This window comes from Populus alba, chromosome 14 (genome assembly GCF_005239225.2).
Source record: "Populus alba chromosome 14, ASM523922v2, whole genome shotgun sequence".
In the NCBI taxonomy this organism is placed as follows: domain Eukaryota; kingdom Viridiplantae; phylum Streptophyta; class Magnoliopsida; order Malpighiales; family Salicaceae; genus Populus; species Populus alba.
In genome coordinates, this window is record NC_133297.1 from 10,855,994 (window position 1) to 10,876,415 (window position 20,422).

A 20,422-nucleotide genomic window follows, 5' to 3' on the forward strand; every position below is an offset into this window, starting at 1 on the left:
TCGGTATTTTAAAATCGATATTCTTTAAAATATAGAAAAATTAGAACCAAATCAAGATGATATGAATAAACTCCTTGCGTCAAATATCTTATCATTTCTGAATCTTATTATTTTTTATTTTATAAAATTTATTTTTAATATTAACTTAAAAAATTAATTTAAAATTAACAAATAACAATTAAAAAATTAACAAATAACAAATCAACATTTCAAGCGTAACTCTAAACATGCATTTTTTTTCTTTTCTAGAAATATGATAAGGTAAAGTTGAAATTGTATTTTATTTTAATTACAATTTTAAAGAACATACATTATAATTTTACAGGTTTCTAGCTAATTTTTTTATATAAAAAAATAATTTTAAAAAACTATAATTTATTAAAAATAAAATTATCTTATTATTTTTTCAAATAGAAAATATGTCCGTTATCACTCTTCGTGTTCTCTCATCCATTCCCCAAATAAAGAAAAAAACTAGGACCACGATGACTATACTACAGTACTTGCCCCGTGTGTGCTCTCTCTCTCTCTCTCTGTCTTTCTTTATTTTCTTCTGTCCTCATCCTTTCCAAGGACCCATCTTTTTTCTGTCTTCTCTCTATCAAACCAATCCTGAAACTTGGAAGATGTAACAAAAAGCAAAGGAAAAAAAAAAAAAAAGTTGAATAGTTAGGATGGCCAGTTCCAGTATGGCTATGGCTGCTACCATGAACGATCTGCCGGATGTGATTTTGTCAATCATTTTTTCATCAGTCTCTGACACACGAACCCGAAACTCACTCTCCCTGGTTAACAGGAAATTTCTAGCTCTAGAGAGATCCACCCGCACCTCCCTCACTCTCCGTGGCAAAGCGCGTGATATCTACATGATCCCTACCTGTTTCAGATCGGTGACTCACCTCGACCTCTCTCTGCTCTCTCCTTGGGGCCGTTCTGATCTCCTATCCACGGCCTCCTCCGACCCTTTTCTCCTCGCCCAACGCCTCCGTCTGGCCTTCCCTCTAGTCACATCCCTCACCGTTTATGCTCGATCTCCCTCCACTCTTCACATCCTCCTCCCTCAGTGGCCTAATCTGAGCCATGTCAAGCTCATCCGTTGGCATCCACGCTCCTCGTCCCCTCACCTCGGAAATGATGTAGTCCCTTTGTTTGAGCACTGCCAGGCTCTTAGTAGCATCGACCTTTCCAGTTTTTATTACTGGACTGAGGATATCCCTCCTGTTTTGCAAGCCTATCCATCTGTGTCCAAGGCCTTGACGTGCTTGGATCTCTTAACTGTTTCTTTAACTGATGGTTTTAAGTCTGAGGAGATTCAGGCAATCACTGCAGCTTGTCCTAGTCTAACCAGGTTCCTTCTTGTTTGTATTTTCGATCCAAGTTACTTTGGATGTGTTAGTGACGAGACCTTTCTAGCGATTGTTGCTAACTGTCCAAGATTAAGGGTTTTGCATCTTGTTGATAGGGCTTCCTTGGGGAGCACTAGAGGGGAACCTGAAGATGATGGGTACACAAGGGAGGATGCAAGGATTACTAAAGTGGGGCTGGTGGACTTCTTTACTGGCCTTCCTCTTTTACAAGAGCTGGTTCTAGATTTTTACCAGAATGTAAGGGATAGTGCTTTGGCTTTGGAAGCGCTTCATTCGAAGTGTCCTGAGTTGAAGCTGCTTAAATTGGGGCAGTTTCATGGGATCTGTATGGCCATTGAGTCCCAGCTTGATGGGGTTGCCTTGTGTTCAGGCCTGGTGTCCTTGACCATAAAGAATTCGGCCGATTTGACGGACATGGGGTTGATTGAGATTGGTAGAGGGTGCTGTAATTTGGCGAGGTTTGAGGTCGAGGGATGCAAGAAGATTACAATGAAGGGAATGAGGACAATGGCTTCATTGCTCCATAAGACTCTGATTGAGGTCAAAATATCTTGTTGCAAGAACCTTAACGCTGTAGCGTCTCTGCGATCTCTTGAGCCTATCCAGGGTCGAATTGAAAGGCTACACTTTGATTGTGTCTGGGAAGGTTTGGAAGAGGATGGCGGTATCCTCTGTTTTGACCTCAACGAGGGCCTCTGTCAAAGTGTCGAGCACGAGTATGGCAGCAAAAGGAAGAAGAGCAAGTATTCTTCGGATCCTGATTCCTCATCCTCCTCTATGCAAAGCAATGGAAATGGAATGTTTAGCAAGTCTTGGGACAGGCTCAAGTACCTTTCTCTATGGATCGGTGCCGGTGTGCTTTTGACTCCATTGCCAATGGCTGGCCTGTATGATTGTCCTAATTTGGAGGAAATCAGGATAAAGGTCGAGGGAGACTGCAGAACCGGGCACAAACCATCACAGCGTGAATTTGGATTAAGCTGCCTGGCTTATTACCCTCGCCTGTCGAAGATGCAGTTGGATTGCAGTGATACAATCGGTTTTGCATTAACTGCGCCATCTGGGCAAATGGATTTGAGCCTGTGGGAGAGGTTTTTCTTGAACGGGATCGGGAATTTAAGCATATATGAGCTTGATTATTGGCCACCACAAGACCGGGACGTAAATCAAAGGAGCCTGTCGCTCCCGGGAGCAGGGTTGCTTGCAGAATGTCTTGCAATGAGGAAGCTTTTCATACATGGAACAGCTCATGAGCATTTCATCATGTTCCTCCTAAGAATCCCCAATCTGAGAGATGTGCAGCTGAGGGAAGACTATTATCCAGCACCAGATAATGACACGTGCACTGAGATGAGAGTTGGTTCATGTAGTCGTTTTGAAGATGCATTGAACAGGCGTCAGATCCTCGACTGAAACCAGATGGTTACCGCTACTTGTTCACTAGAAGCATGATAATAAAAGACTTCTGCAGTTTTTTTCTTTCCTTCTTTTTTGTCATGGCAATTCATGAATCAGCTGATATTGAGGGTTTTTTTTTTTTTTTTTCCCGTTTCTTCTATATCCGAGGAAGAAATCCAAACTTAAATCGCCTTTGATGGGCACACACCTGAGGAACCAAAACACTCATGCATCCCGTCGGTGAGCATGGAACCCAAAACATGATGGGTATAAAATCCCACCCCTTTTTTGTTTTTGGTTAATCTATCCCAGACATGGTCTCCATCTTTTAAATCTTTTCTTTTTCTGGAGTCATTGAAAGGAGCAGCATGGCAAAGGCAAGTTCCAGAAACTTAAAATCGAATCTCTTCATTCTTGTCAACCGCAATTGAAATTTTTTTTTTCATTTCCATTTCTCTCCCAGTTTGATTACACGAAATGATTGGAGTTTGTCCCAGTGAAAATTGAAGAATTTCATGTTTCACAATGATTTGAAAAATTATGAGGCCGCAACTAAGCCGAGAACATTGCAACGTCTCTACCATTGTCTGTATACAAGAAACAGACTGTATCAGCAAGTCGTGTACTCGCAATCGAGCAAGCGAGTGAGTATCTCTCCACAGCTTGGCCGTAAATCCGGTTCTGCCCAACAATCTGCAATCAGAGAGGGTTAAGGCGTTAGTTTTGTACAATTCCAGATCCCAGCAGAGTATCCCAAGAGAATAGTAATTGGGTCACAATTAAATTACATTTATTTAAAAGATAAAGAAAAAAGTTCATGTAGAGAAAAAGAAGAGGTGAAATTAATCTTCAAAGCCAATTATCGCATGCAAAAAAACATGTTATGGGCAGGGAAGAATCTCATGGGAGGCCAAAGTTTAAGAAAGATTCAATATCCCCAAGAACATGCTATGGGCAGGGACGAATCTAACGGGGGGACCAAGGCCAGAGTTTCAAGAAGATTCAAAATCCCCCTTGTTCTTAGAAACGTTTCAAAAACTCCTAATGAAATGGCCACCAAAGAATAGAGATTTTACATTCTGGTCCTCCCAAGCACCCAAGTCTGGGATCGTCCCTGACTATGGGGCTAATGCAAAAACGCGACATTAATTTTTAGCAATCTTTATTTGCCTGTCACAACAGATGGTTACCCGATATTAGCCTGCCCAGTGGACCTTCTGGAATCTCCAAACGGGATCCCTCATTAGCAACAGCATCAACTACCTAGACAACATAAAGCTTTTACAATGGTCAAATTGCATAAGTACGGAAAACAAAATGTTTTTGAGCTAAAAAAAAGAATGTCGTGATTGAACGAGTAGGGCGTAAACGATAAATCTAGAGAATAATTAAAAAAAAAAAAAAAAACATAACTCAAACAAGTCATTGAGTAAAGGTCCCTGATGGAACAATATTGTACAACCATGCAACTGCCTCAGAGAGAAAAGCATGAAATTCAAAAGTGAAATAAAAGAGCGGAAGCATACCCTCTTTGGGGGTACACCTTCCCATGGCCTACTTAGTGTGTAGAGCTCCCACATTATCACCCCAAGGCTGAAAATATCACATTTTTCAGTGACAGGTTCATTACGGATAAGTTCCGGTGCCATCCATTCAGGAGTTCCAGCAGATGAGGAGTCCCTAATTGGTATGTCTGCCATTACTCTGGAGAGTCCAAAATCACAGATCTTGATTGTCATATGCCTATTCACGAGGCAATTTGCACTTTTAAGATCCCGATGAACTATCTTCATTCTATGTATGCACATCAACCCCCTTAGTGACAAGCAGAAGAATAAAAGATTACGATCAGATCAGAACAGAGCTGAATGCCAACTTCTAATTTAAATTGCCTGTGTAGCTAAGTCAAATGCTACTGGAACTAGCAGCTAAAGCACTGCCCATTTTTTTAATCAACTATTAAGTTGCCCAGCACACACAAGCTTCAATGATGATAACAAGTACCAGCCAAATAATGGCCGGATAGGAGTTTCAAAAATAATTAGCAATAACATATATGTGCTCTCATTATCAGATTACTACATATAGAATCATTTAAAAGCATCTCTTGGTTTAAGTAGCCTATTTGTATCCTTTGGGTTCTGTTTCAACAATCAACCTTCCACAATCATGTCAAGTTTCTCATACAATCATGTCAAGTTTCTCATCTGTAAAGAAAGTAGCGTGTTCTCTATCTCTACTCATTACACTCCAGGAGAGATGTTAGGCATATATTATATCTTTAAAATGTGCCATGAAAAATAGAGAACTTAGCATTAAAGAAAATGGTTTAGTTAATAGCACCACTAGTTTCAAAGTTAGTCCCTCAAAAATGTAAACTTTGTAAAGATGCCCATCCATAAAAGAATTTCATATATTAGGACATGACAAACACACCTGCATATATCCCGCAACATTTTTAGCCTCCTCCGCCAGCTAAGCTTCTTCTTCTGACCACTCGAGTGGATCAAATAATACAAGGACCCCATCTCCATGTATTCAGTAACCATCGATAAGCGTGGAGGCTTTGTGCAAGCACCCAAAAATAAGATAACTGCAATAACCAGCATCAGTTGATTCAGAATTCGTCGAGAAACAAAATAAAATATAAGAAAGAGAGTAAAGGAATTAAGAAAGAGAGGAGGGAAGAAATGGCAGAGGAAATAGAGAAAGAGAGAGATAGAAGAGAAGAAGAAAGCAAAAGGGAGAAGACAGAAGTTTCAGCTCTCAATAACCTTCAACAACCTCAAAATAGTAGATTAGTGCCTTTACACAGCACCTAAACCTAGTTAAACCCTAAAACAATAAAGAAAATACAATAAAGTCCAGACAAAATAAAAAGGTATAATGAATACTAAATATCATAATGACCTTTTTTTATATAAAACAAATATCATAATAACCTGAATAAGAAGATCCACCTAATAGCATGCGAACAAAATGGAACAAAATTTTGTTTGTGAATTTACCATACACCATACAACAAAAAAGAACAAGTCTCCTACTTTCCTAGAGTAAATATTCTTATAAATCTTCCATTCATTATCCAACATTCTCCTCTTTACAGAAAAAACTTAACCACGAGTTTTGAAGCATTTCAATTCTGCACTCCACAACTTGAAGTTTGAGTCTTTATTCCATTAAAATTGTTGGGTCTCAAACCCAACCTAAAAGTTCAATTGTATTATGAAATTAACTTCTTGAATAATGAAGTCAAGTTCCTGAACCTGTTTATGAGTTTCCAAATGATTTGATGATTAAAAAATTCAAGTTATGAGTTTGGTCAAGGTTGGGCTCTAATACCAAAGTTACATCTCTTTTTTCATCATACATCAATCTACCACTTATTTTACTAATAGGTTTCCACAGATATTTCTTTTCTTTTCACATAAACAAAGTCAAACTAAACGCAAGCTACTGAACATACTGAATTTCAAATCACCAGCTTCATTCAGAGCAAAAACCATATTCAACATTCAATCATCAGTGCTATAGAGATCAAATTGGAAAATTCAAAAAGGGCAAAACCAGCAGCTATGAGATCACAAAAAGCCAAGGCAGGTGTAGATCAATGAACAGAAGTGAGGTTAAGAAGGCGTGAGGATGCAGTCAGTACAAATATCCTAAAAGAAAAACTTGATGAACAAATGAGAAACTGAATTGCAGCCAGCAGAATAACAGCGAGCAACAGAGATGTTGTTCCCAATATATATATATATATATATATATATATATATTTTTTGTAGTGAACAGAAGGAAACCTGAGTACTAAAAATATGCTGGGCACAGGCAGACACAGTACAGTTTCTGTGACCTGCCCTTCTTTTAGTGGCTTTTATTAGTATTATTATTAGATGTGCTTTAAAATTGAGAGAGTAATTTTAAGGATTTGGACAGAAGTTTTGCTCTGATATCAGAATGATGTGGAATATGAATAAGAGAAAGGGGCTGCAAAGTAGAGGAAGGGGAGATGGGAAGCGAGAGAGAATGATAGCAAAAGAAAGAAAACAGAATTCAATTCTCAATAATCATTCAGCTACTGTTAAACATGATTGTCAAATCTCTCTTAAAAATAGTTAACAGAGTCATCAAGTAACTCATGCAATGCAAATTCACCCTAATATCAAACTGTTAGATGCATGAGTTTTGGAATATTAGGGTGAATTCGGGGACTATGGATTTTTTTCCCCTCCATTTTGCTTGCTAAATGAAATGCATGCAAGGCACGGAAGTTATTTGACAGTTCTGTTAATTGTTTTCGGGCAAGACTAGATGGAAGGTTGACATTGTTAAAAGTAATGTTAAGAGCAAAATTGATTGCCCAAATTGGCCAAGGGTAACACTGTGAAAAAGGTAATAGGTCAGGAGTAATTTTGTAGCTTACCCTAGTAAAATCCTCAAATAATTTAAAAAATTATGATAGCCTAAAATAACTAGATTTTTCAATTAAGAAATGCTACAAAATGAAATATAATCTCCAATTTTCCTATGACAAGAATCATGAAAATCTTAGTCTCATTCTCCATCAGAAAAGCAGGTAAAAAACTTGCCATCAACTAAACAACAGCAACAACACGATCTCTCCTGTTTTTTCTTTGATGAGGTAGCTCTTGTTAAATTCATGGTTCCAAGTTATACAAGCAGACCATCACATGCAGCAATCTTAGACAAGCGAAATATAAAAGATGCAACTTGGAAATTAGCAGGTAAGGAGAATACCATTAGGATGTCGAAGACGGCTGGAAGAAATCGCATGCACAAAATCAGAAAGGATAAAGTCAGAAATATGGGTGGGATAAAATTAAAGCAATCCACATATCAATAAGAAGAGACCTAAGAATTGATATCTCATTGCAGAAGTCTTCCATGTTTTCAGCAGTTAGATCTTGCTCTAGAAAAACCTTGACTGCAACTTCTGTACCGTTCCATATGCCACGGAATACTTCCCCGAAAAACCCTATATACAATCAAGATAGCTAAAATCACTAAACCATTTTACATATAAATAGAGTTTGCACCAAACAAAATATTTATTTTATTTTCCTTATTGCATGATGTTGCTTAAATTATCAATTTAGACTACAACATTTTGATGGTTGCAAGATGAGAGGAGAGGATGAGAGGGAGATGGGCAGGATAAGGCTCTAATTTTATATGTAAAATGGTTGCAAGATGAGTTTGCATGATTCCTCCCATCAGACATGTTCTAATTTTAAGGTAGGCAACAGTAAAACTTTCTTCACCACAGTATATTCAGCTGAGCAACAGCTCTTATCTTTAGTTCAAGCTAAATATACAGTTTGGATAACCCTTTTTTTATTTTAACTCTGTTTTCTACAGCCTCCTAGGGAGTTTGAAGAGTGAGGTGGCATCAGACTCTTCATGTGAGCATGCTTCTGTACATTAAATTCTGAAAGACAAAAAATGAGAAACGAATTCGAAGATGAACCATGAATTCAAGGGTACACTAGTAGATAGCTGGAGCAATCACCCATTACTAGGAAAATGAACAGAATGCCTGCTGCCAACAGCTTGAGCAAACACTGGTTATGATTTCCTTGTAATAAAACACCACCCAAAGAAATAGAAAACAGAAGATGCAATAGTTTCAGGAATGGTATGCATATAAGATATTTGAGTAACTACTTGGATTGATGTCAAATCTTTAAATTAGATTGGCAGTTTATGAGGATATCCAGTGAAACTTCAACCAAGGTCATTGTCCAGCAGTGTATGGAAATTTAAAGGAGAGACATCAATCTCAAAACTCGTACATCATTGAAAACATCAATGAATCTAACCATTCCATTTCAATTTATCAAAGAAAAAATAAAACAAGTACAGAAGAGAAGATTCTCAAGTCATTAGCATAGGTGGCAAAACAAAACTCAACCACAGAGAAATTTATCCAAGGAAACAATAAATCAAAAAATAGGAATTCATGATAAAACTACATGGCAACAATCCAAAGATTAGGACACTATCACAATACTTGAAAGTTTTTTGTAGTAAATTAATATTTCAAATTCATGCAATGTGTGTCGCCTGTTCCTTTCTTTCTATACAAAAATATTTATTAAGATTTTAGACAGCCAACAGTACATTGGAACCTTCAATCCAAGCAAATTGTGTGCTATCACTGCAATTACAAAAGAGACAGCACTGTTTCACCAAGTACTTTTGGAGGATTACAAAATTGTAACTCGTTTTAAAAAGATACAAAACTGGAATAGGTAAATGTGTACTGCAGCACTGACAAACAAAATTCAAAGCAACAACACGGCTGAAAATTATAGGTAGTGATGCTTACCAATCCCAACACGAGTTCCAACAGTTAGTTCTGAGAAATCAATATGCCATTCCTGGAAAGGTAGTGGGGGGTTATTATGGAACAAGGGAGATTCAAGAACTCTATTCCATGTTGAAACCAATTGATCATCTGCTACAAAGCCTGAAGGTCCACTCCTCTCAGAAGTTTGACTTCTATACTCATGGGGAGATGATGGTAATGAGATTGCCTTCTGGGAATTTATGCGGTTCCTTTCAAGGGTATATAAAGCAGACCTTCCACCAGATATTTCATCACGACCATCAAGACAGAAATTTGATACCTATCCCATGCGCAAATTGATTAATTAGTACTGAGAATGCTAGGAGGATGATTACAAATGTGGTTCAATGACACATGCCAAATTATGCATCTGGAAGAGACTAATTTTCAACCTAACCTCCTCTTATAATCAAACTAACACGTGGAACTTCCCATGAAGAAAAAACAGTAAGGGAAAAAATATTACAATGGATTTTCCTAGGCATGTACAGAACCTTTGTTAGGATGAAATTTATGATATGACTAGAATCCAGCAACTTAGAATGTTGGGGGTGGAAAAGACCAAGTTCAATCCATGGTATCACATCCATATGAGGCATAATATATTAGCGAATCTAAAAGCTGTTTCATATGCCAGATTTTTTTTAGATGACGATGTAGACTTGGGCATGGTATCATGGCAATATCAATATGTTAAAGGACTAACACAAGAATTGCTATGTGCTCTGACTGAAAAGGATAACGATCCATCAAAGTGGGACAGACAAGGCCATAAGATCTACTTGGTTTGATGAAGCTATCTGTCCATGCTACCATGTTTGGCCATTGAAGTGCCCAAACTCAAACTTCATGCTCATGAATAGTCCCAGAGAAGAATAGATGACAGTTAAACCCCAAAAACATTCGTGTACATATGAACACAAGCAATAATTGACAAACAAACCTCAGAACAGTTAAATTCATGTACATGAGCAGAGAACAAGGAACAAACTGTCCTTGTCAAGGAAAAGTTTTTATGTCAGAGAAAAACAAAAGTATATGGATCCATTTTACCAAAAAGATACTTACATTTTTCTGAAGATCTGAACCATTGTCCTTGTCGCCTAAATTATTTGTAAATAACCTATCATCACCATGTTCCATCAAAAGACGATTTTGCTTCAAAGTTTCATTCATAGCACGTACAGCCCTGAAATTGTTAATGATGGATTGATTGATTTGCAATGTAAGAACAAGATATTTTCTCCAAAATTAATCAAATCCATGCAGCTTGGGCAATTCTGTCAAGAAATATGAAAGGCTAATTGAACAACAGCACTTATCATTGAACTTGATAACCAAATAACCAATGTACACACAGGGATAAAGCAAAGAATGGAGAAACCCAACCAAAGAAGAACCAAATTCTGCTAAAGTTTATCTCATCAATCAATATTAACCCAACTTCCAATGTCCAAGGTGCCAGTCCAAATTAGGAAAATTTAAACCTGATAAAATTAAAATCCCTGGGAGCAGTTTGAGAAATAAATATTAGGAAAACCAACTTAATATGAAATAGAAGTAGATTCCTAGTAAATGTTGCTTATCCACTAGATGGGAAATAGATCCACTAGATGGGAAATAGTTGGAACTCCAAATAAACTATTAAAAATCTTGAATTGTAGAGAAAATTAAATCGAGCAAATACTAATCCTAGAAGCAATGCTGACGACTCCAAGGTTGAGGCTTTCAGTAGTCACCTGGTGGTTTTGTTGAGGAAATGATGTGGGGAACTTTCTTTAATATTCTTGGCACAATAATGTTTGTTGCATTATTTCATTAATGGTTAAGATTTTTAGGTTTTGAGAAGTTTAAGAACAGTAGTCACCTAGTGGTTTTGTTGAGGAAATGATGTGGGGATCTTTCTTTAATATTCTTGTCATAATAATGTTTGTTGCATTATTTCATTAAGATTTTTAGGTTTTAAGGAGTTTAAGAAGAGTTCAAGATGTAGTTTGCTAAATCAAGCATAACTTTTTAATCTAATTGTTGGCTCGAGATGAAATCTTGATAGAAAATTATGAAGGCCCTATTTCCTATTAGGTTAAAATCCCATGATGATTGAAGATCAGGAAGGCCTTCAAATAAGACTCAGAAGTTACTAAGCGAGATTATCTTCATTTACCTTGTTGTATTTAGATTATTTTTTCTGATTAGCTTAAGATATTTAGTTTAATTAGTATTTTACTAGTTAGGAATCCTAATGCTAGATGGATTCTATTATTTAGACAAGTTTTAATTATAAATCATTTCCTATAAAGGATTTATGTCTAGAACTAATATAAATAGGGATGTCTATATTGTTTTATGAACATTCAAATTCAGACTATTATTTAGACTTCATAAAATACCATAGATTTCTCTCTAAATTTCTCTACAACTTAGGTATGTAACCTTAGAGCTTGAGAACCCTAGTTTTATCCACATTATTCACCACGTCAATTGTTATCATAGCAAATTGGCCTCTTTCGATGGATGGAGACAATAGCAACCCCTTCCACAATACAGGAGTGGAGGTTGTGCAAGCTCAGGAGCACATAAACTAGATCATTGGGACAGGATGTTTGATCACTTGTATCAAGCCATAATAGATATAAATTGGCTAATGGATGACTTACCTCAGGCCGACCTTACCTTCGACCTGTTCCTAAAATTCCACCGAGACAACCACTTGTCTATTTGGAGGAGTTCGGTGAACGCAAAATTTCAAAGTTATCTAATCATAAGATAACGTTACCAAAGAGGGTGTTGACAAATAGTTTCAGTCTTTTGACCTTAAGTTGGAGAAGAATTTGGCAAACGATGATCTTTAAGTCATGGATGAAGATCTTACAAATAAGATCATGGAGAACATGGTAATTTTTTACAATTCTCATGAAGATATTATGGAAAATTATCTTGTGTTCCTTTACATACAATGGCAAATGATGATGAACTCGAGTTTAAAGTAAAAAAATATGGGAAGAAACTACAAGTGGACTTAGAAAGTTTAACATTAACTATGGATTTTTCTTTAGCATGCACACACCATAAATTAAATTTTGAAGTTCACATATCAAAGACATGCTACATCGCAATTAAGCTAGCTACAATGCTATATTTGAAGTATCTATTCCTTTGGAGTGTTCAAGTTCAATTTATGATAATTAACTCGAGGGCGAGTTTTTCACAAGCAGAGGGGATTGACGTGGGGAACCTTCTATAATATTCTTGGTGTAAAAATGTTTATTGTATTATTTCATTAATGGTTAAGAATTTTATGTTTAGAGGAGTTTAAGAAGAGGTTAAAATCAAGCATAACTTTCAATATGACTGTTGGATCAAGCATGAATTTTGACAAAAGATTTTAAAGAACCTATTTCCTATTAGTTTAAAATCCCATGATGATCGGAGAATGGAAGACCTTCAAATAAGACCCGGAAGTTCTACGTGGAATTGTCTTTATTTACATTGTTGTATTTGGATTTTTTTTCCTACTTTGCTTAGGAATTTTAATTTAATTAAAATTTTACTAGTTAAGAATTCTCATGCTAGATAGATTATGTTAGTTAAGTTTTAATTAGGAATCCTTTCCAATAAAGATTTTAGGTCTTGAACTAATACAAATAGTGATGTCTAGTTTATTTTCTAAACATACAAATTCAGACTTTATAAAATACCAATGAGTTTTCTCTAAATTTCTTCATAGCTTAGGTCTATAACCTTAGGGCTTGAGAATCCTAGTTTTATCCACGTTGTTGGTCGCATCAAGATAAATCCTAGAATTACTTTTTATCAAGACAATAGTTATGGAATAGGATATTGTTGCTAGACCTTTGTGTTCAGGGTGCTTTTAGGTTATTTCTCTAACCAGTATTCAGTGACCAAGGTTAGAAAGGCTAGATGGAAAGCTCCCAAACTTGCTCAAAAGCACTAACTCTCAAGGGTCCTTTTATTCCCTTGATAGAAGTCTCCACTAATTTCATCTTTCCCCTAAAGGTTAGGTGTCGATATGTTATTCTTGGTTTTTACAAGGGACAAAAAAGAAAAAACGTGGAATTCAACTCGACACTTGTCACCATGGTCATAGAATAGTTTGACTAAAAGTTTACAAGAACGAAAAATAAATGAAAGGGTAAGGAATCACTTCAACTCGTATACCAAACTGAAATAAAATAGCTTGGGATAGGAGAACAAAAAAAACAAGAATAAGAAGACTGGAATAAGGTTGTTGCCGTTGTAGCTTGATTGTGTTGCAGTTTTAAGTGTAGCTATAGCCTATAGTGATGGTTAGAAAGAGAGAAAAGGTGTTTGATTAAAAACAGTCTTAAGATAGCGATTACAAATAATAAAGCGCTAGAAAAACTCCAAAATGAAAGAGCTCTAGAAAAACTAGCTTCTGGGTTTTCTAGCATGGGGCATGCACGTGCCCCACGGCCAGCTTTCTGTGACCTGTGAATTGAGTTGGGTTTTCTGCCCAAAAATCCATAGAAGGCAACCTCACCCAAGGAGACAAAAGGGTAGTAAGAAGAATGGGAGAGAGGAACTGAAAAGTTAATTGCCAAACACAAGACACAACTTTTCAATAAGATTCAAGGTGTGTTTAGAATTGTGGTAGCAAATGCGGTTAAAAGTGTTTTTTTGCTTAGAAATGCATCAAAATAATATTTATTTTATTTTAAAAAAATTATTTTTGATATTAGCACATCAAAACAATCTGAAAACATAAAAAAATAATATTTTTTGGCAAAAAAAAAAATCAAAATTTGAGGGAGCGCAATTTATAGTTCCCAGACAGACTCTCAATTATCAATCCCGACTGGAACATAGAATCATTGCTCTTTTATAGACACCAAAACCCTAACAATAAGTAGAAAATGAAAATCTAAATAAGAATAATTCTTTTTTGGGAAAAGCTCCTGATATTCTAGACAAACTAATTCAAGAATTACATACATATAATTGAAGAAAAATCATAATATCTTAATTTGTATTTTCTACAATAACAATCATAGTAGCATAGCATAAGATCAAAGCTTACCACAACCACATCATAGCTTACTTCAATCAAGGTATATATAATATTGTAATTTGTTTTTCTACAACTACATCGTAGATTACTCCAGTTGTAACAAAACAAAAATCAAAGTCGAGATAACTAGAAAATGATAAACACAATAATAGCATAGTTGCATCAAATCATAAAGTCAACACGGGTCATAATGAAATAAACATCAACCTTACGATATCATCACCAATTTCTGGGGTCATGCTAATACTTCTTCTTCTCATTCTACGAGCTTCTGACATTGATGCACCCTCTGACCTGTGGCTACAAATGAACATCCAATATGAGCATAGTTCATTATTACCAGATGCATAAACAAAGAAAAGGGTGGATAAAGCATGTACAAGCTACTAGGAGAATAAAGCGTAACACTTGTTGAGATTAATGGTGTGTTTTAAGACTAAAGAGATTGCTAAAAGCAATGGCATAACGCAGCCTCCACCCTTCCTCGTATCATCCATTTTCTTTGCTTTGCCTATATTCCTTTTTCCACTCCTCATATACAATCCATAAGTCAGAAAATTATAAAGCTCCTTAGGTGTTCAAAACAATAGGAACGAAAAGGTACAAACCTTGATATAGCAACATCATCAGCATAATGTCTAATTGAACGTCTATCACCACTTAACATGGACCGTCCACGCCCTCGAAATGAAGGATGCTCTGGACTGCAGAACAAAGCTTGATGAAGACACCAACTAAAACTTCACCAATAGAATTTAAAGTTTAACTTTGACAACACCACAAGCAACCATGTTTAGAACTATTGAAAATGAATAAACAACACAGCTTTGATCAGATCAATTGAAACAAAGTGAAGAGAAATCAATGTGCATATTTGCATGCATGTGAACGAAACCCCTAACCCCGTGTATGCCCAATTGAATCAACAGAAAAGAAAGACAACTAGGCAATTCAAATAACAAGTAAGAATCCACACGTGGAGTCAAGGTACAACCAACCAATCTCCGATGTTGTGTTAGAACATCCAACCTCTAATCTTTGCCATTGAAAAACACCAGAGGATGCCCTCCTCTTCACTATTTGGAAAACAGCATTTTCAACCGACATGCTTTCTAATTTTCAAAGGATAAAAAAAAACTAGATACTAGAAATCGAGCAATAGGATATGTTCCCTCCAAATAATCAGTCAAGAGCACAAGTTTTTCAATAAAGCAAGAAAAGGCATCAAATCATGCCAGCTAAAAGACATGCACCCCGGCATTAATCATGTGGTCTAGAAACACCCAACCCCATACTAACCTAGTTAATCATTCCTCATATAATAAATCCATTTGGGGTAAATGTTAGAAAAACAAAGCACAATTTTCAAAAACAAAAAAAAAACTACACAAGACAAGAATAACAAGTATGGTATCAAATGCCATAATAAATTCCAAGTCTTTTGAAAAAGTCAGATGTGAGGAAACTTGCAATCAGGCCTATATGAAGAGTATGGATTATATTCCGGTATATTTTAATAAGTTCAAAATCCCCATAACGCCTTAGCCCAAATATGGGGGAATTCTTTTAACCCATGGCTGTTAATTGATAAGAGATCATTCCTCGAAGGGAGGGGGCAAAAACAAGAAGAGCCAAGAGAGTGCATGATATCAGGACTCACAAACACCATCCTACAGCAAACCTATTTAAAGGCTTGAAAATTGCCACATAAGAGAGTAGTACTCTTTTTCCATGAACAAAAGCAAAAATTAGACTTCCAAACACATGTTGCTCCCCTATAAATGTGAAACCAACTAACAAAGTATTCAAAGTAAACCATGCTAACACCTTGAACTAGCAGTCCGCTGTTCAGCAATGACCTTTTTCCGGCTACGTCTCCAAAAGGTTGTTGCAATATTGGGTTCACTATGTGATAAACTGAAGGAGAAAGGAAAAGAATAAGTTCAAGCACAGCATTCTGCACTACAGTATTCTCTCAAGTCAGAAAAGAAACTAAAATTTGAAAAATAAAAGACAAACAAGAAGTGTCATACAAAAGTCACATTGCAATAAGGATCTTCACAGGACAAGATACATATTATTACCTCAATTTTCTGTCAATAGAGGTAGCAGATCGCAACATCATATTTCGTAATGAAGGACCTAACACATTCGGAGATGCCTCTAATTTCCTATGGACTTGAAGGCTTCCTTCATCTTTTTCAGCACTATGGTACAGAAAATATGACACAGCAACTTAAGGATTTCAGAACTCCAATTAACAGATTATACAGATTCATTGTTTGTGAAAAGTCATGTGATGGGCTGTTTGCTAACCTGTCAGGATCCACTCTTTCTGCAAAACCATACAGCGGACTGTTTGGTTCAAGTGGAGAATCACAGGAATCATTTTCTGCAGAGTCACTCTCCCCTGCTGCTGGAGTATGAGTCATAAAAATAGCCCTGGTTGACCATGGTATCAACTTACCAGGAAAGCGCATAAGATCAACCAGTAGTTCCACAGAATTCAACACAACAATCACAGACATGTGTTTATATGAGTCCACACACTCAACAATCCCATCATTTGGTAAACCCTGGGGGAAAAAGCATTATTAAATTTTCAGATATTATGTTAATTAGCAATAAATTGCATCTTTGAATATTTTTTGGCATTAAATAAGAATGGAACAGAGTAGTTGACCTCACTGGATGAAGTTAAAACTTACCACCACGAGTCTACTTTCAAGACCTACAGAATCTGCTAAAACTTTGAAAAAGATTGCCCTAGGACGGCATGATCCATGCCTTATTTGCCCCAGCAACTGAACACCTCGATTTTCTAACATATGAGAGGCTTCTTCTAGTGCAGCTTTTGCTGGACTTTCCACATTTGGCCTTTTATAAAAATCAGCAACCTGTTCAGAGATGAAATATGAAAATGGAATGAGCAATTTTTTGACTAAAAATGGAAAAAAAAATTAAGAAGATCGGCAAAAATGCCTTGGTAGAATTTGATCCCTGAATTGGCTAGAAAACAAAGAATATAACCTTAAAATATTATGATTAAATTTAAAATATTATGATTAAATTACAAGTTAAATGGTGAAAATTAAAGTAAATATGAAAAAAAAAATTCATTGTAGCACAAATAGTTAATGACATGTGTGGTTTGAGAAGCCTGTACCCCCACGCATGAGAAAGATCCTACGTAGTTGCATAGGCCAAGAAAAAACAGTTTTTGCCGAGATGTAAAGGGATCGGTAACATGTCTTGACAATAGGTTATGGATATGTATAGATTTCCTTGGCATAACCAAGACATAACATCACAGTTAAAAAAAACCTGAAAGTTGGAAAGGACAACGAAAAAAGGAAAAAAGGGTCAAAGATAATTAAGGGACAGAAAAGAGCAACTGAAAACTTCAAATGAGATATCCATATAATAGAACAAAGGTAATTTAAGAGTTCTTACCAATCCAGCAATCTTTTTTATCATTGCAGCTGGATTTGAGTTCAACCCTTTTACTAGTGGCACAATCAATTGCTTCAGCATGGATAGCTTTTTATCTTTCTTAGCATCTACAAGAATTATATCGGCCTTGCAACCCTCAGCTCCCAGAGAATGAAGCTCGTCTAAAGTTGGAATATTAACAAAGAGCTCCTTTAGCCTTTTATCCTGTAACAATCCATGTTATTAAATTAACTCAAGATGAAGTGAAAAAAAAAAATGCTCTAAGTGGATACAAAACAAAGAGTGCAAGCTGGAAAGTCGATTCTAAGTTAGGACACAATCCATCAAGTAATTTTATCCTCCTTGAAAATACCAACAATTTAAATAATCCAGGAAGAAATGCATTTAGCATTGTTTGAACCAATAATACCTGGAACGTGGTGCATTATAGTATGTGGTACTGGTACTGGTACTGGTTCACTACCCTCCTTAGGAAGCGGTACGAGGGGGGTGGGCCTAGTATGGTTGCTATTTCAGGTAGTGGTTTATTTTTATGCTGGTTTTCCATATGTGTGTGAGAGTGTATAATTAAAAGATAAAAGTATCATATGAGTGCATGTAGACTAAAACTTCAAAACAAGATATTGTCCATCCTTGTCTTTTGAAAATAGCATGTAAACGAGACAGGTATAAAGAAAGGAAAAAATCATAAATAAACTTTTTTTCCAGCCACATCACTTATTGATCTCTCAAAAAGATGAAGTTCCAGAAAAGATCAGACTCCTCAACCAAAAGAACTTGCAACAAATAAATAGGAACAAAAATTAAAAAGTAAATCAATTCTCACCGGTATGACAGAGTAGAAACCATTTGGTATTTGTTCAGAAAGCATCCCAGTGCTCCAGAGAACTTGTGATGCAGTCTGGGAAGATAAACCATCTTCCTCATAATTTTTATGTAATTCTTTATTTCTCAAAGTATCTTCTTGAGAAGGCAAAGAGACAGATTCAAATTTCTCGATAAAGTCTGAACCCCACCACACAGAATTTGAAGGTCCTTGCTCTGCTGGCCCCGAATCATCTCGTGTCTCCTCCATGTCCTTAAATATTTGGGATGTAAAACCATTTCTATCCCTCACTCCTCTTACCCCATAAAAGACCTTGCCAATCACAATATAGTTCTTACACAACTAACTATGTATCAAAAATCTCTTCTGTTCTGACTTTGTTACGCTGGAGTCCATTTGTCCTGCAAAGCTAAAACCCTATGTGAAACTAGAAAGATCATAATGTCAGTTGAAATTTTTCTTTTATCTAAAAAAAAGTTAGAGAGATCACAATGCAAACGCACAACATCCTATCATCAATACAGAAGTGCAGAAACCAAGACAGTTTAAATTTATCAATAAGCACGACATATAGAGAAGTAGACTACTCTAGCAAGCTTAAAGGACTCAAAAAATTGTCAATTGAAAAAAAAAAAAAAAAACAGCGCCACAATCTACCCTTAAACCTAAGCAGTAAACTGAATTTTACCATTTTCCTTACACTTTTTCCACCTTCAATAGTCAATAAATAACTAAATTAAACAAAAATATTTCAGTAAAATGTAAATAACCTAATTGATAAGGACGGTAAATAATTATATGAATCCGCAATGAATTAAACCTGAGTAAAGTAGTGATTAATCAACAGAAACAGCCACAATCTAGGCTTAAAACCTAAGCATTGCAAAATGGAATTGGTAACCTACCAAGCCTAATCAAATCAATAAAAATCAGATCCAATTCTAAATCTAGAATGATAACAAAATAGCCAAGTAAATCAAAGGAAATCAAATCTAAAACGAGAATGAGAAAGAAAAGGTCAGGAGTGTAATACCAGCAGATCGAAGCATTGAAAGAAGCAGTTGCCACTCCAGCCAATACCATTTGAATCTCAACTCTTCGTTTTAAAACAAATAATACTCATCACTCTCTCTTCTTCTTCTTCTTTTTCTTTTTTCTAGAAGGAAATAAAATAATAAATATTATTTTTGTGTATAAATAGAAACAGAAAGCAAGAGAGAGAGGATATTATAGACGAGAGTGAAATATAATAGGTCAGAGAGAAAGAAATGGAAATATACAACAAACAGACACTTATATTTATTTATTTCTATTTGTATTCATATTTTTTAAATAAAAAAAATATATAGTAAGTATTGAAGATACACAGTAGTACTACGTTTTTGGTTATTTATTATAGTTTTTTAAAAAAATATTTTTTTTTCAAAAAATATATTAAAATAATATTTTTATTTATTAAAATTTATTTTTAAAAAACAATAAAAATTATTAAAATAAATTTTAAATAAAAAATAATAATTTAAAAAAAATATCATTTCAAACATGTTTTTAAATAGCTTTTTAAAGGTGGGAGAGTGTATGACAGAGAGAAAAAGCGAGGGAGAGAAGAAAAGATAAATAATAAGAGGGATTCGCTCGATCCATGTGAGCAGTATTTTTTTTTTTTTTTTTTGGTTAGATTTGAGTGATTTTATTTATTTATTTATTTATTTGTATGTGAAAATAATTAATGAGGATTGAAAAAAATGTTTTTGTTTTGTGACGAGGGAAGGCAAGGGAGGTGGGTCACGTGCAAGAGAGCGGGGGATCTGGGGACCTCTTTCCGACAGCCAGCTGGCATTAGCTCACCACCATCCACACTGGCAAACGCGCGAGCACGCTTTTTCTCTTTTTTTATTAGTTAATTAAAAATTGAAATTGATTAATTAGTTTTTATAGCGTTCAAACTAAAAAGGTGA

At 35.7% G+C, this 20,422-nt stretch overlaps 2 protein-coding genes across 7 annotated transcripts; one reads left to right on the plus strand and one right to left on the minus strand.

The window, feature by feature from the left end:
- Positions 1–443: 443 nt before the first annotated feature.
- Positions 444–2,850, plus strand: LOC118041816 (F-box protein MAX2). The gene has a single exon (XM_035049317.2). It carries the CDS (start codon positions 675–677, stop codon positions 2,778–2,780), a length of 2,106 nt encoding a protein of 701 aa, XP_034905208.1. The 5' UTR covers positions 444–674; the 3' UTR covers positions 2,781–2,850.
- A 304-nt stretch (positions 2,851–3,154) lies between these two features.
- On the minus strand, positions 3,155–19,739 carry LOC118041814 (probable serine/threonine-protein kinase SIS8). 6 transcript variants are annotated; one of them, XM_035049311.2, is made up of 17 exons: positions 19,498–19,739; positions 18,465–18,865; positions 17,639–17,842; positions 16,894–17,082; positions 16,502–16,761; positions 16,270–16,392; positions 16,013–16,102; positions 14,794–14,889; positions 14,393–14,485; positions 10,204–10,324; positions 9,115–9,415; positions 7,638–7,761; positions 7,524–7,543; positions 5,202–5,358; positions 4,292–4,580; positions 3,956–4,028; positions 3,155–3,458 (listed from the first exon to the last, which is right to left on the minus strand). In XM_035049311.2, the coding sequence occupies exons 2-17, from the start codon at positions 18,711–18,713 to the stop codon at positions 3,376–3,378; spliced, it is 2,472 nt and encodes an 823-aa protein (XP_034905202.1). In that variant the 5' UTR covers positions 18,714–18,865; positions 19,498–19,739; the 3' UTR covers positions 3,155–3,375. The 6 variants fall into 6 exon arrangements, with proteins under 6 accessions (XP_034905202.1, XP_034905203.1, XP_034905204.1 ...); XM_035049312.2 differs by having other exon boundaries at positions 18,465–18,873; XM_035049313.2 differs by having other exon boundaries at positions 14,393–14,479; positions 18,465–18,891.
- Between the last annotated feature and the right edge of the window lie 683 nt (positions 19,740–20,422).

What these genes read in the sequence shown, in the direction of transcription:
- LOC118041816 (XM_035049317.2), top strand. Translation starts at nt 675, where the DNA reads ATGGCCAGTTCCAGTATGGCTATGGCTGCTACCATGAACGATCTGCCG.
- LOC118041814 (XM_035049311.2), bottom strand. Translation starts at nt 18,713, where the DNA reads ATGGAGGAGACACGAGATGATTCGGGGCCAGCAGAGCAAGGACCTTCA. An exon ending in ATTGGTGATGATATCGTAAG is followed by an intron (nt 10,325 to 14,392) that starts GTTGATGTTTAT and finishes TAACAATTTCAG; the next exon opens with GGCTGTACGTGCTATGAATG. An exon ending in AAGGTGTACCCCCAAAGAGG is followed by an intron (nt 4,029 to 4,291) that starts GTATGCTTCCGC and finishes TATGTTGTCTAG; the next exon opens with GTAGTTGATGCTGTTGCTAA.